General features: G+C 47.5%; 1 protein-coding gene and 1 long non-coding RNA gene across 7 annotated transcripts; one reads left to right on the top strand and one right to left on the bottom strand.

Annotated features, from left to right (window-relative positions):
* Positions 1–1,691: 1,691 nt before the first annotated feature.
* On the bottom strand, positions 1,692–16,478 carry SLC25A38 (solute carrier family 25 member 38). Of its 6 annotated transcripts, XR_008575753.1 has the most exons (8): positions 14,782–14,957; positions 14,517–14,638; positions 13,782–13,866; positions 13,070–13,249; positions 12,441–12,609; positions 11,665–11,831; positions 9,291–9,661; positions 1,692–5,479 (listed from the first exon to the last, which is right to left on the bottom strand). XR_008575753.1 is itself a non-coding variant. In XM_054815682.1 (7 exons), exons 1-7 carry the CDS (start codon positions 16,405–16,407, stop codon positions 9,539–9,541), a joined length of 915 nt encoding a protein of 304 aa, XP_054671657.1. In that variant the 5' UTR covers positions 16,408–16,478; the 3' UTR covers positions 6,129–9,538. The 6 variants fall into 6 exon arrangements, 5 of the variants coding, with proteins under 5 accessions (XP_054671657.1, XP_054671659.1, XP_054671660.1 ...); XM_054815682.1 differs by lacking the exons at positions 1,692–5,479; positions 14,782–14,957 and adding an exon at positions 16,339–16,478 and having other exon boundaries at positions 6,129–9,661; XM_054815684.1 differs by lacking the exons at positions 1,692–5,479; positions 14,782–14,957 and adding an exon at positions 15,812–15,859 and having other exon boundaries at positions 6,129–9,661.
* LOC129202605 (uncharacterized) lies at positions 15,942–16,776 on the top strand. The gene is made up of 2 exons (XR_008575754.1): positions 15,942–16,219; positions 16,345–16,776. It is a non-coding gene; the product is annotated as an uncharacterized LOC129202605 (long non-coding RNA).
* Positions 16,777–19,990: the final 3,214 nt, after the last annotated feature.

Raw genomic sequence — 19,990 nt, 5'->3', positions numbered from 1 at the left:
GGGTAGATTTAGATTAGATATAAGGTAGAAAATCTTTACTGTGAGGGTGGTGAAATACTGAAACAGGTTGCCCGGAGAAGTTGTGGAGGCCCCATCCCTGGAAGTGTTCAAGGCCAGGTTGGATGGGGCTTTGGGCAACCTGGTCTAGCGGAGGGTGTCCCTGCCCATGGCAGGGGGGTTGGAACTAGACAATCTTTGAGGTCCCTTCCAACCCAAACCATTCTGTGATTCTATGATTTATTGTAACACTTTAGAATCTGTTTTCCTGTTGAAAGTGAAATATACTCTCTCATTTTCAGGGGTTGATGGTTATTTGATGAAGTATGTACTAGTTTCTAAATTGCTTGCAGTGGGAGGAGGCCTCTAAGAGGCTGTAGCATCTCTTCTGCTTTCCTGTTCCTCCTCCACTCATTGGCAGTGCCTGGCACAGTGCTGCACTTTGTGGGAGAGTTTGTGCAGCCAAGGCTGTCCCTGTCTTAGAGAAATTACAAATTCCAGTAGAAGTTACACTGGCACTGAACTTACTCATTCTGTTCTGCAGTGCACATTAATGTGATAATTTCCCCTTTGGGAGATTTTTTGTTTGCTTTTAAGAAGCAGCAGAAAGTGATCAGACTTCACATGTTCCATCATCTTTCTCCTCTTCTCTGTCATATTCAGGGAGCAGACACAGGCCTGAGAATGGAGTTTCTTAGAAAAAAAGAAAAATAGTAATATTTACTTTTTTATGCTTGCTATCATTCAGATCTGGATAAATTTCTGGACAGTGCTGTGGTGGGTTGACCCTGGCTGGGGGTCAGGTGCCCACCAGAGCCGCTCTATCACCCCCCTCGTTCACTAGACAGGGGAGAAAAAGTATAACGAAAAGCTTATGGATTGAGATAAGAACAGGGAGAGATCACTCGCTAATTATCGTCACAGGCAAAACAGACTGAACTTAGAGAGGAAATTCGTCTGATTTATTACCAAGCAAAACAGAGTAGAGGAATGAGAAATAAAATCAAATCTTAAAACACCTCCCCCCACCCCTCCCATCTTCCCAGGCTCAACTTCACTCCCGGCTTCAACCTCCTCCCCCCTCAGCGGCACAGGGGGACGGGGAATGGGGGTTGTGGTCAGTTCATCACGCGTTGTCTCTGCCGCTTCTTCATCCTCAGGGGGAGGACTCCTCTCAACGTTCCCCTGCTCCAGCATGGAGTCCCTCTCATGGGAGACAGTCCTTCATGAACTTCTCCAACGTGAGTCTCTCCCACGGGCTACAGTGCTTCACGAACTGCTCCAGCGTGGTCTCTTCCATGGGGTGCAGACCTTCAGGAGCAAACTGCTCCAGCGTGGGTCCCCCACGGGGTCACAAGTCCTGCCAGAAAACCTGCTCTGGTGTGGGCTCTTCTCTCCACGGATCCACCGGTCCGGCCTGGAGCTTGCTCCAGCGTGGGCTTCCCACAGGCCACAGCCTCCTTCAGGTGCCTCCACCTGCTCCAGTGTGGGGTCCTCCAGGGGCTGCAGGTGGAATCTCTACACCCCCTTGTCCTTCCTCCATGGGCTGCAGGGGGACAGCCTGCTTCACCATGGCCTTCACCACGGGCTGCAGGGGGACCTCTGCTCCGGCGCCTGGAGCATCTCCTCCCCCTCCTTCTTCACTGACCTTGGTGTCTGCAGAGTTTCTTACATTTTCTCACTCCTCTCTCTGGCTGCAAAAAGCTCTGTTTTTTTCCTTCTTAAATATGTTATCACAGAGGCGCTGATTGGCTCAGCCTTGGCCAGCGGCGGGCCTGTCTTAGAGCCGGCTGGCATTGGCTCTATCAGACACAGGGTTTGCTTCTAGCAGCTTCTCACAGAAGCCACCCCTGTAGCCCCCCCTGCTACCAAAACCTTGCCACACAAACCCAACACAAGTGCAGACACTATTGCCAGTGCCTTCTGCAAGTAATAATTCATGTTCATGTCTTTCTAACAGCAGCGCTCCTTTAGTTTTCTCATCTATTTTAACCAAATATAACTATAGCAGTGTGGTTGGGCATCGAACCTCCTGATAGCCCCTTTGCAATGACTGCTCACTGAGTTGCTGTGCAGAAGATTATTTAAGTAGGAGGTCACATCATCATCTCATGTATGTTCTTCACTTCCTGTACAATGAGACCTTGTCCTGTTTTGGTGAGCAGCAGTTTGTGCATTTACTGTCAGTCACTTTCCATCATTCACACAAAACTTCAACCTGCAAGTCAAGAGCTGGGCCTCACACTGTTCTTTTCTGTATGCATGTTAGATGATCTTAATTAGCAAGATTACCAGAGCAGTTTTAGAATATTCTCTAAGAGAATAATTCACACATTTGCCACGTGGTGGTGACAAAGGTAGGTAAAACGAAACGCAGCAAATAGTTAAGCGAGCTCTCAGCAAGAACATGAACTATTACACAGGTACCTAACAGATTATAGACTTTTGTGGCACTTTGATAAGTGTGCTGTGGGTAGTGAGAGCTGACCTGTTGGGGCTGTGTGCAACCCATATCTCCTATCAGGAGCACGATGTGAGTAGTAGCTTGGGTGGAGGGGAGGAGGTGAGAGGGGAGGTGATGGTGTTACTGAAGGGTGTGCAATGGATGTAGTTAGGAGAGCTCTTCTGCATACTTTTAATACAGTTATGTTTGATTATATTTGAACATAATGATTGGAAGTTCAGTAACAAATATTACAGTAAATATGGTGTTATCAAAGGAGTGATCCTGGTAAGCATTTCAGACTCCTCTGGAATCTCTGATACTTTACTTATTTCTTGTTGCTACAGTTTGGGCCCTTTCTGGTAGACCACAAGCTCCACAGCCCATGAGAGGGCTTGGAAGAGTCATGCTAAAGCTTGACAGTAAAGTATTTCTTAATTATTTTCTTAAGCAACCTGAAAGTTTGGTTTATTTTTTAAGTGCATGCTGAGAGACTTTAAAATAAACCTTTGTCACTAATGAACACCTCCCTCAGGTAGAAATGTATCTGTCTTATCGTGTATTTTAGACCATGTCTCCCTGTCACTATTCACACTGAACTTGGTTACATAATTATATAGAGTGTGACAGACATTGTTTTTAAAAGTTGAGTTAGCTTCAAAATATTCCTTAACCAAGAGAAACTTCTTCCAGCTTAAACACCACATCTGATTACAAAGATATTGAAGCTGATATTAAATGTAATGAGCTTGAATGGGAAGGATAGAGATATTCCTACTTCTGTCGTGCAAACTATTGTCAGCCACTGACAGCAACTGGTGAAATGCTTGGAAGAGCCCCTGGAGCGATGCACCCTGCCATTCTCATCACAGGCTACCCTACAGCTGTAGGGAACAACACACACGGTGGGCAAAATTTTTGAGTAACCCAGGTGGCCAAGGCCACAGCCAGGGCTGTTCCTGTTTGAGCTGCCCTGGTTTGGTGTGCTGGAGAGGTTTGGGAGGGCACGGAGAGGGGGCGGGATGGCGCTTGCCCCATCCCTTCCCATGCAGACAGCTAGGACAGCTTACCTGGGCATGGCTTCTGTAGCATGCCCACTCCATGGGCTGAACTGGGCTTGCAGAAGCCAGCTCAGCCACACTCAGGTCCTAGAAAACAAAAAGCAAGACATTCAGTGGCTACATCTGTATGCAAATCTGGCATTTACCTGATGGGCATGCATGGCTGTGCACCCCAAAAGGCCCCCATTATTATACGGATTCATCTGCTTGGATTTTACTCGCCTTATTCAATTGCAAGGGAATTGTTTTGCTTGAGCCTTGATTCCTCTACCCAGTCCCAGTGAAGCACAAGCAGGTTCATACTGTATGTGCCCACGCCTGACCTGCCAGAGCGGCAGAGCTTCCCGTGCTCCTGCTGAGCTCCGGCGGCTCACAGTTAGGACCTTGTCCCCGTATGTCAGCAGCATGTCTGGTGCATAGCCTGGAGCATAACAAATCGTCTCTCTGCCTCACCAGAGAACTGCTCCCAAAGCCTTGGGGAACTCTGCAATAGAGTGGCAAGGGTCAGCACTTGGGTCAGATCACAAAGTGTCACAAGAGAAGAGCTGCATTTGGCAGAGGATCATCTGCAATCCTGAAGGGAATATGGAAACTTCTGATGCTTTAATTTAAAAAAAAAGCAAAAAAAAGCAGGGGGGGTGCAACAGACAAACCACATCAAGCATGAAACGTGCGGGCAGAAAACTGTGTGAAAAATCCAAAAGCATTTCCCAAATCTATGGGCCTGAGACATACGCAATTAAGCCACATATTTACTGGGACACACAGAAATGCCAAATAACAATTTTAGTATAGAGCATGTACCGGTGGCTTTCTCCTTGAATTCAGTCTATTCCCCCACAAACCGGAGCAGGGGGCTGTAACAGGACACCCCAGTGGTGGGAGAGCCACTGCACTGCAGTGGAGGGGTTCTCTGTCTGTGGCAAATGGATCGAATGGTGTCTCGGGAAGACGCTCAGGAAGGAAGATGTTTGGGCAGTATCTGTCCCACCCAAAGTGCCAGTGGGCATCATCTAAGAGAGGGTGTGGCACCCCTGGAGCTGGGCCCTCCAGAAGACAAAGAGGAACCCACGGAGATCAACTCACCTCTACAGAAGCTGCACAATACTGTGCCTTTTTGTAAAATACCATATTGGCTTGTGTTTCAGTTCGTAACTATTTCTTTCATGTTTTGGGGAAACATACTGCAGCAAATCTATTCCCTTCTTATTTCTAGTTCTAGAAAGCCAGAATTGCCTAACATCTGTCAGAAAACTTGTGGAAGTCTCATTTTAACCTCTTACTGGGGTTTGTCATTTTTACTAAAATTCCTTAATGCATTATGATAAAATCTCCCAAAGCATGTTATAGTGATAAAATTGGAAATTAAGAAACAGTGCAATGTGGAAAATCAGCTCGATATTTTGAAACCAGAAGCAATAAGCATAGGCAAGAGCTCTATATTGGTTTTGCGAAAGTACCCATATATATGTGTGTGTGAGAGATGAGGAATATTTTCTGCTCAGTACTGGTATCGGTCATTATGCATGGCACATAATACATTAAAAAATAAAAATTAAAAAAGCAAGCAAAGCATTTGCCTGGTTTTTAGGTGAAAGGAATATCCGTAATTCAACATTTTATTACAAGGACAGTGCCTTTAAACTGTTCCTTTTCTATCTTTCCCACTCTCCACCACCCAAGAGGGTTAGCGAGCCTGTCTGCTATCTCTTCTCACAGCTGGGGCAGCTCTCGGCAGCATGAGCAGAAACACTCCCTACACTGAAGGTGGTTCTCCAAGCAGCAGGAGAGCTCTGGGGAGCCTGGAGTTTAACAGCGGGCGCTATCGCCAGCCTAATTTGGTTATCAGGTACCTGCATAAGCAGTTCGGGTTCAGCGGGCACAAAGCTGCACATCAGGACCACCTGGTAAGTCTGTTACACACAGATAATTCTTCACAAAAATCGCTCCATGTAAGAATGCATCATCTAGGCAACATCTGAAAAAGGAAGGGGTTTGGGATCTTCACATCTGGAAGACATACATCTCAGTATCAACAGTACTGACGTTTTGCTTAGCACAGCCTGCCTCCTACTGAATCCCAGGACCATGCTGTGACAGTAGGTGGAGATTACAGCAATCCAGCATCACCTTGCACTACATCTCGCAGCAGAGGACGAAGTCCCAGGCACAATTTCTCAGTGCCCTGCTGAGATCAGACTGCCTGTGTAGCAAAGACCTGGTTGGCAAGAGATTAAAAACAGTCTCTCCCCGGAGTGCTCAAAACCCCACTGTCCTAAAGGCAGGCATTTCACCAGCTGGTATGGAGATTCAATTTCCATCAGTCTTTACACACAGCAGGCAGGCAGAGGAAGCTGTGAAAAAGACAAGATTCCCCATTGCTATGTGTTTTTTCCATTTAAGTAAAGCTGGTTTAGGTTGTACTAGCACAGCCTGTGTATATTATACCCCACAGAAAAAGAGAACGTGCATTGCCTTGTATAGGGTCTGAACTCATCCAATAGTCCTGCTCTCTTGCGAAACTTCTTTTGCTTTCTTACGCCTCTATTCCATCCCATCCCTTGTGGGTTTGATTGTTTTGGGGGCTGGTTGGTTTTTTTCAAGTAACACTGAAGAGACGACATAGTTCATTTTGGCAACCAGTTTTTAATAGAAACATATAATATAATGCACCTTCTCACATAAATATTTTATATAAACACATAAACACTCACAATACGCGAACCTGCACAGTGTTCCAAAGCTCCAGTTCTGTTTAAACAGTGCAAAGCAAAAAAAAAATAAATATCACAGGAAAAATGGAAATGTGAAGTTTCAAAAGCATAAATAATCAGACTATTTCTCTTGTGTCCTTACATTCCACTTAAATACTGACTGTCACAACACATTAACCAGCTGTGTTCTTATACCACAGCTGCAGGGGCAAGCAGAGCCAATGCACGTTCACTAATAGTGTATTGCCAGCAATGGAGGTCATTTAGGTTGTACAGTGACCATTTGTTGTTAATTAGAAGCACGCAACCTCAAGAGCAATATATCTAAACTTCAAGTCCACACACTTGTTTTTCTTGACTTGCTATAGCTATCAAGAAATAACTAGAGTAAAGCACTTTAGAAACAGAATGTTTTTGAAGAGGGGAAAAGGGTGAAGGATGGTAACGATCAGCACTGAGAAATAGTCTTGTGTCTGCCTATGTGATACAGCTTTCAGAAGACAGTGAAACAGAACTTCAGGCTTTCCCTTCCCCCATATATGAGACCTGATAAAAGAAATAATAAAGAAAAACAAACAACAAACTTGCACTGCAAAACTCACTCTCCCCAGCTCACAGGTAGAGAAGTTTCTGGATCTGCAGCACCAAAGGTTGATGAAACACAGTGCAATTTAGATTCTCTATTTCTTAAACTCAAAGGAGCCCAGGCCAATTCACAAGTCAAAACCACATACTTTTTCATTCTAGTGCAACAACAAAGAGCCTCCTCATTCTCCACAAAATAAGGGGAATGGAAGAACTTTCCCAAAGGAAAAGCTAACACTGCTTTAGGCCTGAATCCAGATCTAAAAAAAAAAAAAAAAAAGACTTCAAAACACCAGCACACCAGAATAAATTCTCTAGTTCTTCCTTTGTTACTTGACCATGCAGGAGTATAGGGCATAAAAGCCACCAAAGCGTTCCTGCATTTCAGGTTTCTGATGAGGACATTACTTAATTCAACATTTATCACCTGGCATTCTTTGCTTGCTTTCCTCATTTTTAGGAGCCTAAGTTTCTGTCTGTAAAAGCTGCACGGTGCTTTGTCACTGCTAAATCAGGAACTAAAACATTTGTGAAGCATCTTGCAGGCAACACCTGCCACAGCCCAGGATGAACAACAGATCCAATTTACACACCAGATTAAGAAAAGCCTCAAATCAATTCAGGCTGCCATCATAATATGTTGATTTGATCCCATGCATAGGGAAGTAAAAGCCATATGAGAACTCATGTAATTGCCACCTTACTCCATCCAGTCAGCAATCCTAGATTTGGTTCTCCAGCTCTCTGTGCCAGTAGCGCTCAGGATAACAAACAGCAGAATGTGCAGTTACCACTGTTCATGCACCCTCACAAGTTCAGGTCACTAAGGATAGGAGGGACAGCGAAAGAAAGGAACAGTTCTTCACATTCAGGATTTAGCAAATGATGTGCCTACATGCCTGACAGTGAGAAGCAGCACATGGAATCTGACAGCTTGTCAAGTCACAACATAGAATGATTTGATGCAGTGCTCTTATTAACACATAGACATGTGCACACCGGACCCTCTACCACCATTCTTGGAGACTCCTGCACTGTGTAGCGCCAGTCTCCCCTCACAGATGGGCTGAGGCTAAAAACAGGCAGCACCTTCCAAACCTCCAGCCTGTCCCCTTACACTTTACTCGGACTTAACTTTCACATCAGTCATCAAACCTTCCCGGAGTTGGAATCTGGTAAAGAACATCTTCTACAACCCGTGTCCCCTCTACTCTTGTGCTCAGCAGGTTGCCAGGACAGGCAGCGATTGTGTAAATTACACTCTAAATTTTACAATCAACAGGTAGGTAGTACCAGCTTTTTGTACAGCTACAGTGTCATGTCTTCATATTTAGAAACATTTGCTCTGTTTCTAAAGTGAATTGTAATATCACAATTGCAAGGCACACTACAGAACAGGATGCGCAATTCCACGCCCAGCTTTGCAGCAACACCAATGGAGCTGCAAGAGTCCCAACCCAGCCAGCCAGCACAGAGGCACAAGTGAAAAGGGGAGCAGGCTGTACCCAAGTTTGGACAGCACACGCTATGAGGTCTTTGTAACAAAGTAGGAAGGAGGAAGAAGGCACAGTGGATGAGAAAAGTCTAAGCCTAAACTCAGGAATACCGAAATATGGACTACCTGCTAAGAGAAAATGATCAGCTGGGAAACTGTGAAGAGTCTGTGTGGAGCCCAAAGACAATTAAAGTCACCTACCAAACACTCATAGGGCTCAAACTTTGGCAAAAGCTTGCAGAAAAGAGCAAACCCAGAGATAATCCACATTCAGTCCAGCAGCAGCTTTTAAGGGAAATCTGAACTGTCAGTATCTATATCTGCTTCCATTAGACATTTATGCATTATGAGCAATGACCTGAAAAGCTACATCTAAGGACCAGCTCGCACTGAGGGTGCTGATCTGGGATTAACAAATGAATAAGAAGCAAATAAGTCTCTAGTACAACTGGATTAAAAAAAAAATAAAATACTTGAGTGTTCCTGATATAGTCAGACCAGCAGGAAAAATGTTTTTCAGAGAACAAATAGAACTTTGGTAGCAATCAACTCTAAAGTGCCTTTTGCTTCTTAATTCATGTGCGAACACTGCTGTAGAGGCAGAAGCACATTTCAAGAGTGTTAAGATGCTCAATTACATAACAACACATGACACAGCAAGGAGGTTCCAGTTACCTTCTCTGCTATCATGCACAGCACAAAAGTGATGACAGCGACCATGTTCCTAGCTTTCCTTCAGCACTTCATTTCTCTTCCACCCACGCCTGCAATATAAGCATTAAGAAACACATCCAGTCTCCCACCGTGGTCTGCAATGTTCCCCTGTGAGAACAAAGCATATGTGGAAGGAGGATCTACATCAGATCAGCCAGACCAGCAAGGCTTGCAGGTTCTGCAATCACTGTTTTCTCCTCAAACACTTTTGCTCAGCAATGTCTCATTGCATTAAGGTAGTGAGCACCAAATAAAAGGGGCTTTTCTCTCAGCATAGTTACCAGGCTGTGGAAACCCTGCCATTTCCTGTGGCAATCTGCAAGTGCAATCTTCTGGAATGCATTGATAAATGATGCAAAGATCCAATCCTTCTTTCGTCTCTTGCCAAAAGGCCTAACACCCTGTCTCAGAAGGGTTTTCTGCCTCCTGGCTGAGCAAGGCTTATTCCTCTGTGGAACTGGGAACTTCCTAGTGCCAGTTGATCACAGCAAGCAGGAGGAGTGAAGCTGGTCATTTCTGTGCAAGTCAGTCAAGATTTCAAGCCCATTTTTTCCATCATCTGTTCATACACTGTCCATGCCATTGCTGCCATCAGAGTCCGCCTGAGGGCACGGGGCACACCACCTTGGAAAAAGCCGACCAATCCAAAGTCCTGCAACAGGAGACAAACAAACAGCAATCCATCATAATCTGCCTCTAGTGTTTTAATTTCTCATAATTTATTACATGGAACAGCACAGGTTATATTTCAGCTCAAACTCAGATCAGTTTCTGAAAGACCCAGACTTAAATAGCATTTAATGCTTAGGAAGAACCTGTAGCACTGTGCAATTGCAGGGCTACCCAAGAAAGCAAGAGGAGCAGTGAGTGGAGAAGGGAATGCCAGGATGGAGACAATGGATGGGGAAATCCACACTCAAGCCCAGCAAAGAGAAGGCAAGAGTGTAACAGTTTCAAGACATTTCAGGAAAAGGACTCGTCCTTGTTTTGGAGCTTCATTTACAAAATGTCACTTAGCTATTCTGTAAAAACTGAGATTTGTAAGTACTGAAGTAAAAAACCATTCTGTTATGAGAAAAATGTACTGTGCACAAAAAAAATCCATGCACAAATAAACAGATTCATGTTTAGGAATAGAGTTCAATATGGAAACAAAGCAAACCTGCCAAGATCCATCCTTCTGAGGGCAGGAAGGGAAAGGTGGGCTTTGAGTACATCTCCATCCCATTCCTGGGATAAAGAACTGAGCATTTATTTCTCTGCTAGTGTCCAAAGGGCAAAGAATTGTTTTGTAACTGGGTTATCGTATTGGGTCTCGCTGAGATGGAGTTAATTTTCCACGCTGCAGCCCTCATAGTGCTGTGCTGTGTATTGGTAGCTAGCGAGGAGTTGACAACACATCAGTGCTTTGGCTACTACTGAGCAGTGCTGGCACAGCATCAAGGCTGCCTCTCCCAACACTTCTTCCCCCTCCTCAGCAGCAGACTGGGGATGGGCAAGATCTTGGGAGGCAACACAGCCAGGACAGCTGACCCAAACTGATCAAAGGGATATTCCATACCATATGACGTCCGCTCAGCAATAAGAAGCTGAGAGATAGGGGGAGGAACTGAGGAGCATTCGTTTTTTTACAGCGTTTGTCTTCTGGAGCAACTGCTACGCATACTGAAGTCCTGTTTCCTAGGAAGTGGCCAGACATTGCTTGCTGATGGGAAGCAGAGAATAATCTTTTGCTTTTGCTTTAATAAACTGCCTTTATATTGACCCATGAGTTTGGAGCTGGTTTTTTCCATCTTATTTTTTTTCCCCCTCCCTGTCCTGCTGAGGAGGGGAGTGATAGAGCAGCTTGGTGGACACCTGGCACCCAGCCAAAGTTAAATCACCACACTTACATGTGAGTGGCACTTCACACTACACACAAAAGAAACCCTTTGCTCCAGTGTGGTAATCACAGATGTGCCTACACCGATAAACCACAGGCAGCAGCAGCTCTAAGTACAGCTCCTCCAAGCCTTCACACTAAGCTAACCTGAAATAAGCTAAGCGCTTTCCATCACTACCAACATAAGAATCAATACATAACAGAACTGAAGTGAAATCATTCACCAGCCTGAAACATAAAGCAAGACTGTGTGGAGACACACTTGCTGGAATATGCCCACCTTTGTGGTCCAGTACTCTGAGTGTGCTCTCCAATTCCCCATCACCTGCAATTTTCTTAAAACAGATACAGGACTGAGGAATGGCAAGAATAATCAAGGAGCACATTCACTGCCTTGCAATCCACTCAAGGGGAGCAAGAAACACATCTGAGTAGTGACAATAGACTCTCTACTTACAAGGAAAAGCAAGGAATGGGCTGAAGCCCCTGACTGCTTTCAGACCATCAACCAGAGTATTTTCCAGTTATTACTAAACAAGTCCACACATAAACCAGTGACAAAAGATTCAGTTTCTCACAGCATGACCCACCTCAGCTTCTGAAAATGCTGACACTGAGTAGCCTAACCGCAAGAGCGCATCAGACAGACACATTTGTTCACCTCATCACAGCTATGATAAGAAAGACAACAACTTTCTTATCATAGCTGTGCTTCAGGCAAGGAGATCACAAGTGAGGCTGTGATTGCACATATTAGAAGGGATTCACCTCACCTTGTAAATGAAGGCAATGGCCTGGCTTGTCCTGCGGTACTTTTGGGGGGACAACTGCATGTGTGTTTTGATGACATCAGCAGGCTGTGTTGCCAGTGAGGCCAAGATTCCTGCAAAGATCCCACAGCCAAAATTCAGCAAGGGCATGAGCACCGGATCCAACTGGTCTGCAATAGAGCAAAGGGAATGCACTCAGGCAAAACCAGGCCAGGAATGCTGTGTGACAAAGTGAAAAGCTACTGAATGATTAAATAAACATCACGGTCTAAGAAAACTTAAAATCCATGGAGGGTAGAGAAACCTTTAAAGGGGAAAAGTGGCTACAAGTCAAAAGTTAGCACTATTAAAAAGCCTCACTTTTGATTCACGAATTTGACAGGAACCCAGAGAAGGAAAGATTGTGCAAGTGTTGCCCCAGCAAGTTCTAACATCAGAGAAACCCTGGGTTAGTGAAAACTGATTGGTATACAAGACAACCAGCAGCAAAAAGGATGACTGAACACATCCTCTCTTTCAGCTGTTCACTAAACCACCTTATGCATCAGTCTTTGTAAAGACAATCAATCAATTTTGGGCCAATTTCCATTTCTACACTGACCTGAGCTATAGGTCTACAGTCCTCCACAGGAAAATGTGAATATCCCACCTAAAGCCCTACAAGAGACTAATTTAACTACTGAGGTAGAGGGCAATAAGCAGAGCACGCAGGCAGTCAACTGCAGGGCAAGATGCAAGAAAAGAAACATCCCATTACAGCCTCCAGTGTTCAGCCTTACCCTGAGGTGTGAATTTTTTGGTCTGTGTGTAGAACATCAGGTAGATCCCAGAGAAGGGTGCGTCCCGCAGCAGCGTTGCGGTGAGCCCGCTGAACATGCCACGAGCCCCTTCTGTCTGATAGATATTCTTCAGAGCTCCATATACACTCCCATAGCCAAATCTTCCACTCTGCAAGGGCAGACAATGGTCAGTCATCCACGTGCCAGGCACAGGCCAAGGAGCCCTACACACCCCCAAAGCCACCCTGTCCGAACAAGTGATAGTATGCACGCCATGTGATGCCTGAGATTGCAGCACAGAGGACAGCCCAAGGCAAAAACTGGGTTCCACCTACTTCAGCCTTTAAAACAATCCTTCAGGAAGGTAAAACAAGACAGATGCTAAAACTACACAGACATTGTATATAAGCGAACCTTTAAAATCTCAGGGTGAACTCTGTTTCATCTTACACTTCTTGCCTAAAAATTAGTGCATGGCTTTTCCTGCACTGACCCAGGATGAAATCAGGACTACATCCTTGACCATACCCAAGTAGCAGCAACCTTCTCCAAAGAAAAGAATTTCTTTTTCATCATGAGGAAGGCATGTGACATCATTAACAGGGAACTAATTAGAAAGTCATACTCACCTCATATCGGGTCTTCACTACAGTCACTGGCAACATGCAAATCCCAGATATTGCACGTGCAGTGGCACCCAGAAAGACAGACTCCAGGGCTGTGGGTGAACGGTCCACTAGAAACTTTTGCTTCATCATGTACAAAGTGCTGAAGTAAATCCCAACCCCAGGAATACATCTTGCAAAGGACTTCAGAAGAAACAGGAGCAGATGAAGAAAGAAAAAGCACACATAAGACAACAGGTACTACAGAACATTCCAGAGACTGTTAAACTTGACAGGAAGCTTTGCACATGCACAAAGAAAAAAAAAAATCACTAATACTAACATGCTGAGGAAAGAAGACAGGTAAAAATCATTTACAGCACTGAGAACCCATTGATTCAAACGATGCCAGGATTTAATGCATTTCTCAACTGCAGTTTTCTAGGAACAAGATATTCCAAAACAAAATGAGGTTGGCACAGTTGCCACCCCACATTTGCAAAAGTATTCAAGTGTTCAGCTGCTCAGGACTGCAAAACCACAGGGACTGCCATGACCAAATCAGTAGAACTCACAACATTAACTCCTTAAAAAAGGATTTAATCATCCTAAATCACATGGTTTCATTCATAATTGTATAGGAGCTGGCTATTTAAATCCCATCCATAGTTAGTAATAAACAGTAGGTTTCTTTATCTGCTTATTTTTAGAAGTCAAGGTTAAAACAGCCACTTACTGGAGAGACACCTTTCCAGAGCCCCAGAAGACTCTCAGTACGAACAACCCTGAAAAGAAGCGTTACCATCCCAGCACGACCGGACCTGAAAGGATGACAAGACAGGAACTGCAGAGATGACCTGCTTATGCTCTGGCAGATGTACTCTGCAGCCACCCCCTTTCACTCATATCTCTGTGCATTACCCCAGCACCTCAGAGGTGCTCCTTCTAGACTCAGCCTGCTTTCCTTGGTTACTCTTTCCAGGACTTCTCTGCCACCTTCTGTTTTCCCACCACTTGTAACACATGTTAGAGGCCTCTCTCATTAGTATCTTTAGTTGCTCATTCCCTTTGTTAGCAGCAGCAGATGTAGTCATAGTTGACTACACTGGGCTAATGGGAGCAGCTGTACACGTGGACAGGTTATGTGGCAACAGCACACAATTTTTCAGGCAGAGGACACCCCATGATACTGAATGATGGCCACTCCAGCAAACATCAGTCTCTCAGATAAGTACAGATAAATGCTCTGGTTACCTGTTACTAAAGCAGCATTCACAAGAACAGCCATTTTTGTCTCTTCTGGAGCAAAATATCAATCCTTCTCCATGTTATAAAAATACCTCCTATTTCAGAAAGATTCTCAGTATCTGAATTACAACCCTGAACTACAAGCCCCAGCCAGCAAATTAGGCAGAAGCCTATGGTGGAGCACCCCCACACCCCCCATGCATACACATCCCCACTCTCTCACCCATTCACAGCAGGCTGCAGAGTTTGCAGGCGGGTTTTCAGCAGGTCAAGGGGTTGGAAGAGGAGTGTGGAGCAAGTCCCACTGATGGAGCCACACACAAAGGCCTTTAGGACTGGATGCATCTGGAAGAGAAAGATGATGACTTTAAATGGCCTTTTAATTAAGAACGGCACAAGAAGAAATACAGCAGCTGATATGTCACATGTTATAGGAAAGGAAGATGAGCTAAGGATTGCTGCTCAGGACACAGGAAACTTTTTCTGACCTTTTTCAGAGCCTGATTAAGTTTTGGTCCTTCTGCCTTTCCTGGGAGATTGTTCCAGGATCTCCTTGCAATTTGGTGGTTGGAAAAAGTTTTCTGAACATCAAATGTATTAACAGCCATTTGGTAACAATTTGCCATGACTAAGGAAACGGTTGCCCCCTTCCAACCACCCCGCCAAATACCTGTGTCTTAGCCTCAATCCCATCCACCTCTGCTCGGCTCCCTGCTGCCAGCGCCTCTAACCCTTCCTCCCCATCACACACCAAGGTCCCCCACTGCTACAGGCACTAGTGGAGCTCTCCCTTAAAATTGCCCACCACCCAAACCCGACTCAAACACACCCAAAGCACAGCACGGCCTGCTCAGCTAAGGTCTGGTTTTCCTATCCACACCAGCTGCTGCCTCTCAGCACTTTTCAGGTGATAAAGCAGGAAGCACAAACCACACAGCAAGGTGGAGATTTTTTTATTAAAACACATAATGATGTTTTGTTAACGGAGAACGAGTTTCTACACCCCTTGGAGCAGAATCGTGTCAGAGAAAATTTTTGTAGCACGGTGGTTTCTGGAGGGGCACACTCGCAAGCCACTAACGTGTCCTTCGCAGCGAGCTGCGCGCGGCTGCCTTCCAACGCCGACTTTCAGACCCCTCTCAAAACCCGTTACGACCCTCCGGCCGCGCTGCACGGGCAGAGCAACGGGGCCATCCCCCAACCCCCCCCCCCCACACACACACACACCGCCCGGGCTCACTGGCGCCGCAGCCCCGCAGTTTGCTGCCGCCTTACCGGGGCAGGGCCCACGCGTCCCACCCGTCCCTCAGGCTGGCCCAGGGCCAGTCTCTCAAGAGCCGGGCGGCCGCGGGACACGATAGAGGAGGGGAGGGGGCGCAGCGAGCCCCCCGCCACCGCCTTCCCACGCCGGCGCTGCCGCCGGACTCTCCTCCGCGGAGCGACCAAGGAGGGCGCGGGGGCAACGGCCGCTTACCGACCCCCCCAACGGACCATAACGGCCCGGCCGCACGTCACTACCTCTGCCTCTCGCCCCGGCATCCCAGCGCCGCCCCGCAGCCAGCGAGCGCGGCGGGCAAAAGTGACGCACCCAGGGCTGTTCCCCCGCTGGCCAATCCGAGCAGCCAGCCAGCCTCGAGCCAACCCGCGGAATGAGAACGCGGCCCTGCAGGGCGCATGCGCCTCCCCTTAACCCTTCGCGTGCCGCGCCCCCCCACCGGCTGCCCCTGTCTGCGGCCTTGGGCCGCCGCGCCCAACCGGGCCCAGCCGGGCAGCGACCTGGCCAGCGACCTGGCCAGCGCCGCGATCGGGCCTGAGTGCGAGCAGCAGCCAGCCGCCTCGCCCCCGGGATCGCGGTTTTGTCACATCCCCCGCAACTGAGTCCGAGTGGGCGCTGTCAGACACGGGCAGCGGGAAGGTTTATAACAGGTAGTTTCCCTGTCTTCCCTCAGCGCCCCCCCCCCCCCCCCCGCCCCTCACGCCCCAACCGCGTTGTTGTGGAGCCTGTGGCATTCAAAAACCTGAGCTTCTGCCTGACGCTTTCTTACCACTAGTGTTTCCACTTGGTCTTCCACATCCTGGGCCCAGAGCAGAGGAGGGCTGAGTTTCCAGAGCATTGAAGGACAAAGGTGACGAAATGAGGCGCTTCTACTTTAGACCTGCGTCAGCCCTCGGACTGCGCGTCTTTACCGTGCCTACGGAGCCAGCCATTTCTTATCAGCGAAGCAGGAGGGGACTGGGAGGAACACATGGCGGCTTCGACGAACTGCTTTTCTGAGAATCTCGCCTGCCAGCTTGCTGTGCCCAGGCTGAGTAAGGTGCAGCACACACAGACACGTCATCCTCCAGCTAAGTTGGGCTGTTCTAGGAAGAAAATCCTGGGTGCAGCAATAGCCAAGTGCATGAAGTCCTCACTCTTGTTTGTTTGCTTTGCCACATGGCAGCCTGTCCTGATTTTGGCAGGGATAAAGTTAATTTCCTTCCTAGCAGATCGTGCAGTGCTGTGTTTTGGATTTAGGAGGAGAATAATGTTGATAATACAATGATGTTGTTAGTTGTTGCCAAGCAGTCAAGGACTTTTCGGCTTCTCATACTGCCCTGCCAACAAGAAGGTGGGGGGGCCCCAAGAAGCTGGGAGGGGACACAGCCAGGGCAGCTGACCCAAACTGGCCAAAGAGTTATTCCATACCATATGATGTCATGTTCAGGGGCCAGCTCGGCATCTTGCGGAGCATTGAGTTCAGGTGGAAATTGTGCTGTTCATCACTTTTTTTTTATTGTTATCTTCCTCTTTTTTTTGTTTTGTCCCATTAAATTGTCTTTATCTCAACCCATGAGTTTTTTTTCCTTTTCCATTTCCAGTTCTCTCCCCCATCCTACTGGGAGGGGGGAGTGAGCAAATGGCTGTGTGGTTGTTTTAGCTGCCTGCCAGGTTAAACCACAACACAGCCCCTTAAGAAAGAGGGAACATACTTCTCTGAGAAAATCTAACACACAGGCTAGCAAAAGCTCTTAATTAGGGACGCCCTAGTCCCTTTTGCAAGTTCCTCATTATGTAGGTCCCTCTGGGGAGTGACTTAATGTTTCATTAACTGACTGCCTGCTAATTCATGGAAAAGAGGATCAGCTCACCCCTGTCCTTCCTGGTGCTTCTTTCCCTAGCTCACATCTTGCTCTACCATGGACCTCCATGGGGGACAACCTGCATCACCATGGTCTTCTCCAGGGGCTGCAGGGGAATCTCTGCTCCAGCACCTGGAGCACCTCTTGCCCCTCCTTCTTCACTGACCTTGGTGTCTGCAGGGGTGTTCCTCTCACATGTTCTAACTCCTGTCCCACAGCTGCTGTTGCACAGTGGTTTTTACCCTTGCTAAAATATGTTACCACAGATACGCTACCAACGTTGCTGATCAGCTCAGCTTTGGCCAGCGGCTGGTTTGTTTTGGAGCCAGCTGGAACTGGCTTTGTCTGACATGGGGACAGGTTCTGATGTCTTCTCATAGAAGCCACTCCTGCAACCACTCCGCTACCTAAACCTTGCCACATAAACCGAATACATTCTGCCCCTCACCTCTGTGAACCACATATTTGTCATTAAAATACGCATTCCTCACACAATCTACAAACTTCACTTAACCTCAACAAAAGAATTCCCCACACCAAAATCAAAATAACATCATCATAACACCAACAAAAGTGGACAATTTACACACATTCCATCCCTTGTCCCCTCATCACAGTTATAACAACAAAATTTCCCCGCAGTAAAAACATATTCAAATGATTGTTTAGAGGAGCGAGCTTAACAAGTCTAACAAGGCTGACAAATGCAAGTGATCCTTCCAAAATGTTTTTGTATGGAAATGAGCTTTTCTGTGGAGCTGAGGGTGGTGTGACTGGATCCTCTTCCTCCATGTCTTTGGGTGGAGTTACAATGGACATCTGAGTTTTTTCCTGAAGCAAAGCAGGGACTGCGACAATAGCGGCCAAACGGTGCACATCCCAAGACAGAACTCTTCCAGCCTGAAACCCTGGCAGTAACAGCAGTCTCCAGGTTCTTGGCTTGCTTTGGACCTGGAAGAGTTTTGCTGCACCATCTCTGCAGGGATGATTTCCATGCCTCACTTATGCAGGAAAACAAACAAACAAACAAATTTGCTGAGGGACAGGAACTGAAAGGTGAAGTGATGCTCACTCTGCTGAGGGACGCAAGCCTCTCTGCAGAGCCAGAAAAGACTGCTTTGAGGCACTGCCAGAACAGGAGAGACCGACCCCCAAAGATCATTTCCAGTGACAGCACTGGTCAACAAACCCACCTCCACATCAGAGTCAATGGGTCTCCACGTCTCTCCACAGCGTGTCTTTCTGGCGGTCCAACAAGCATCATGTAGGAGTGACACTGACACAATCGATCTGGCTGTGACCAAGGAGGTGGACCACATGCCCTGCATGTGTTGCACCATGAGGACATCTTCCACAAGTGGGTCCCACAGGGCTTTACAGGGATCCACAGGTCACGGTGGTCACCTGGCACCAAGGACCGACCCCACCCCAGTTACAAAGAGGGAGACCCCGGCACACTGCACACACACACTCGCATGTGATGGAGGCACAGACATGGCTCATGGTGCACAGCGGTATGGGCACACCGCAGCACGTGAGCAAGGCGATGTCCTGATGTGTGTTGGGCAGATTAGCAAATGACCTTGACATCACTGCAGGGAAGGTGCTGCTGGTGATCCCTGAGAGGCAGAGCTGAAGCTAGCAGGTGTGTTTGTACCCAGTGCCACCCCTCTTTCTGCACTGCTGCAGCTGAGCACCCCTTAGGTGCTGAAGGTGCTAAATTTGTGGTTATGAGTTAAGAAAGCTGTTTTCCGGCTCTTGACCCAGTGTGGGGAGGACAGGGAAGAAAATGGCACCTGCCATTTTCAGGCAGGCACCTGGGCACCTGCCGCCTCCGCCTCCTCCTCCTCTCCTACTGACACTGCTCCTCCAAACGCGGGGACGCCTTGTTCCTGGGCTCCCCTCAGACAGGGCTTCCCGCTGCCGTGCCGGGCACAGCCCATATCTCCCTGACAGTGGTAGTGGCTGTTTCTCTTCCCCGTGCCCGAGGTGCCAGCAGCCTGTGCCACTGCCATCACTGATGCCTCTTGACATCTCATCTCCTCTGGCCAGTGCTTCCCCCTCTAGGAGCTGCAAGCAGAGGTGCCCTTTGGCATCTCCAGCCGGGGACCAAGCCTGACCCCGGGAAGGCTTGTGAAGCCACCTGTGCCGTGGGTCCAGGGAGCAGCAGTGGCTCCAAGGGTGCTGCTGTGTCTGCACCAGCCGGCGCAGGCACCAGAGGATGTCCTGCCACAAGCTCTGTGCAAACAGAGAGCAGGCAGCCTGCTCCTCTCTGGCTTAGGCTCGGTGAAACACCTTCCCCAAGCACGACATCTGTGGTGTGAGCGTCCCAGGTGTTACCCTCAGTACCAGCTACCGCGTGAGGTGGCTTGTGAGCTTCTCTCCCTGCTGCACTGGGAGATGTCTGGGCACATCAACTTGTTTGTTTGCTTGTTTTTGAGCAAACACTACCTCACTGGGTGTCAGTCAATAGAAGTGCTGCTGGAGATCCTCATGTGGAACAGTCTGTCATCTCTCTCAAACTCTCTGAATGCCCACCTTCATTCACCATCGCCGCAAAGGCAATGTGACTTGGCA

The sequence above is a fragment of the Grus americana genome, chromosome 2, assembly GCF_028858705.1.
Source record: "Grus americana isolate bGruAme1 chromosome 2, bGruAme1.mat, whole genome shotgun sequence".
NCBI classification, from domain to species: Eukaryota; Metazoa; Chordata; class Aves; order Gruiformes; family Gruidae; genus Grus; species Grus americana.
The sequence above is the reverse complement of the archived record's forward strand: the minus strand, read 5'-3'. Positions and strand labels throughout refer to the sequence as shown.

Coding starts and splice junctions, on each gene's coding strand:
- SLC25A38 (XM_054815681.1), bottom strand. CDS start 14,919: ATGGCAAATTGTTACCAAATGGCTGTTAATACATTTGATGTTCAGAAA. Junction 12,610..13,069: donor TAGTGAAGACCCGATATGAG/GTGAGTATGACT, acceptor CTGCCCTTGCAG/AGTGGAAGATTTGGCTATGG. Junction 11,832..12,440: donor CAAAAAATTCACACCTCAGG/GTAAGGCTGAAC, acceptor GCTCTATTGCAG/ACCAGTTGGATCCGGTGCTC.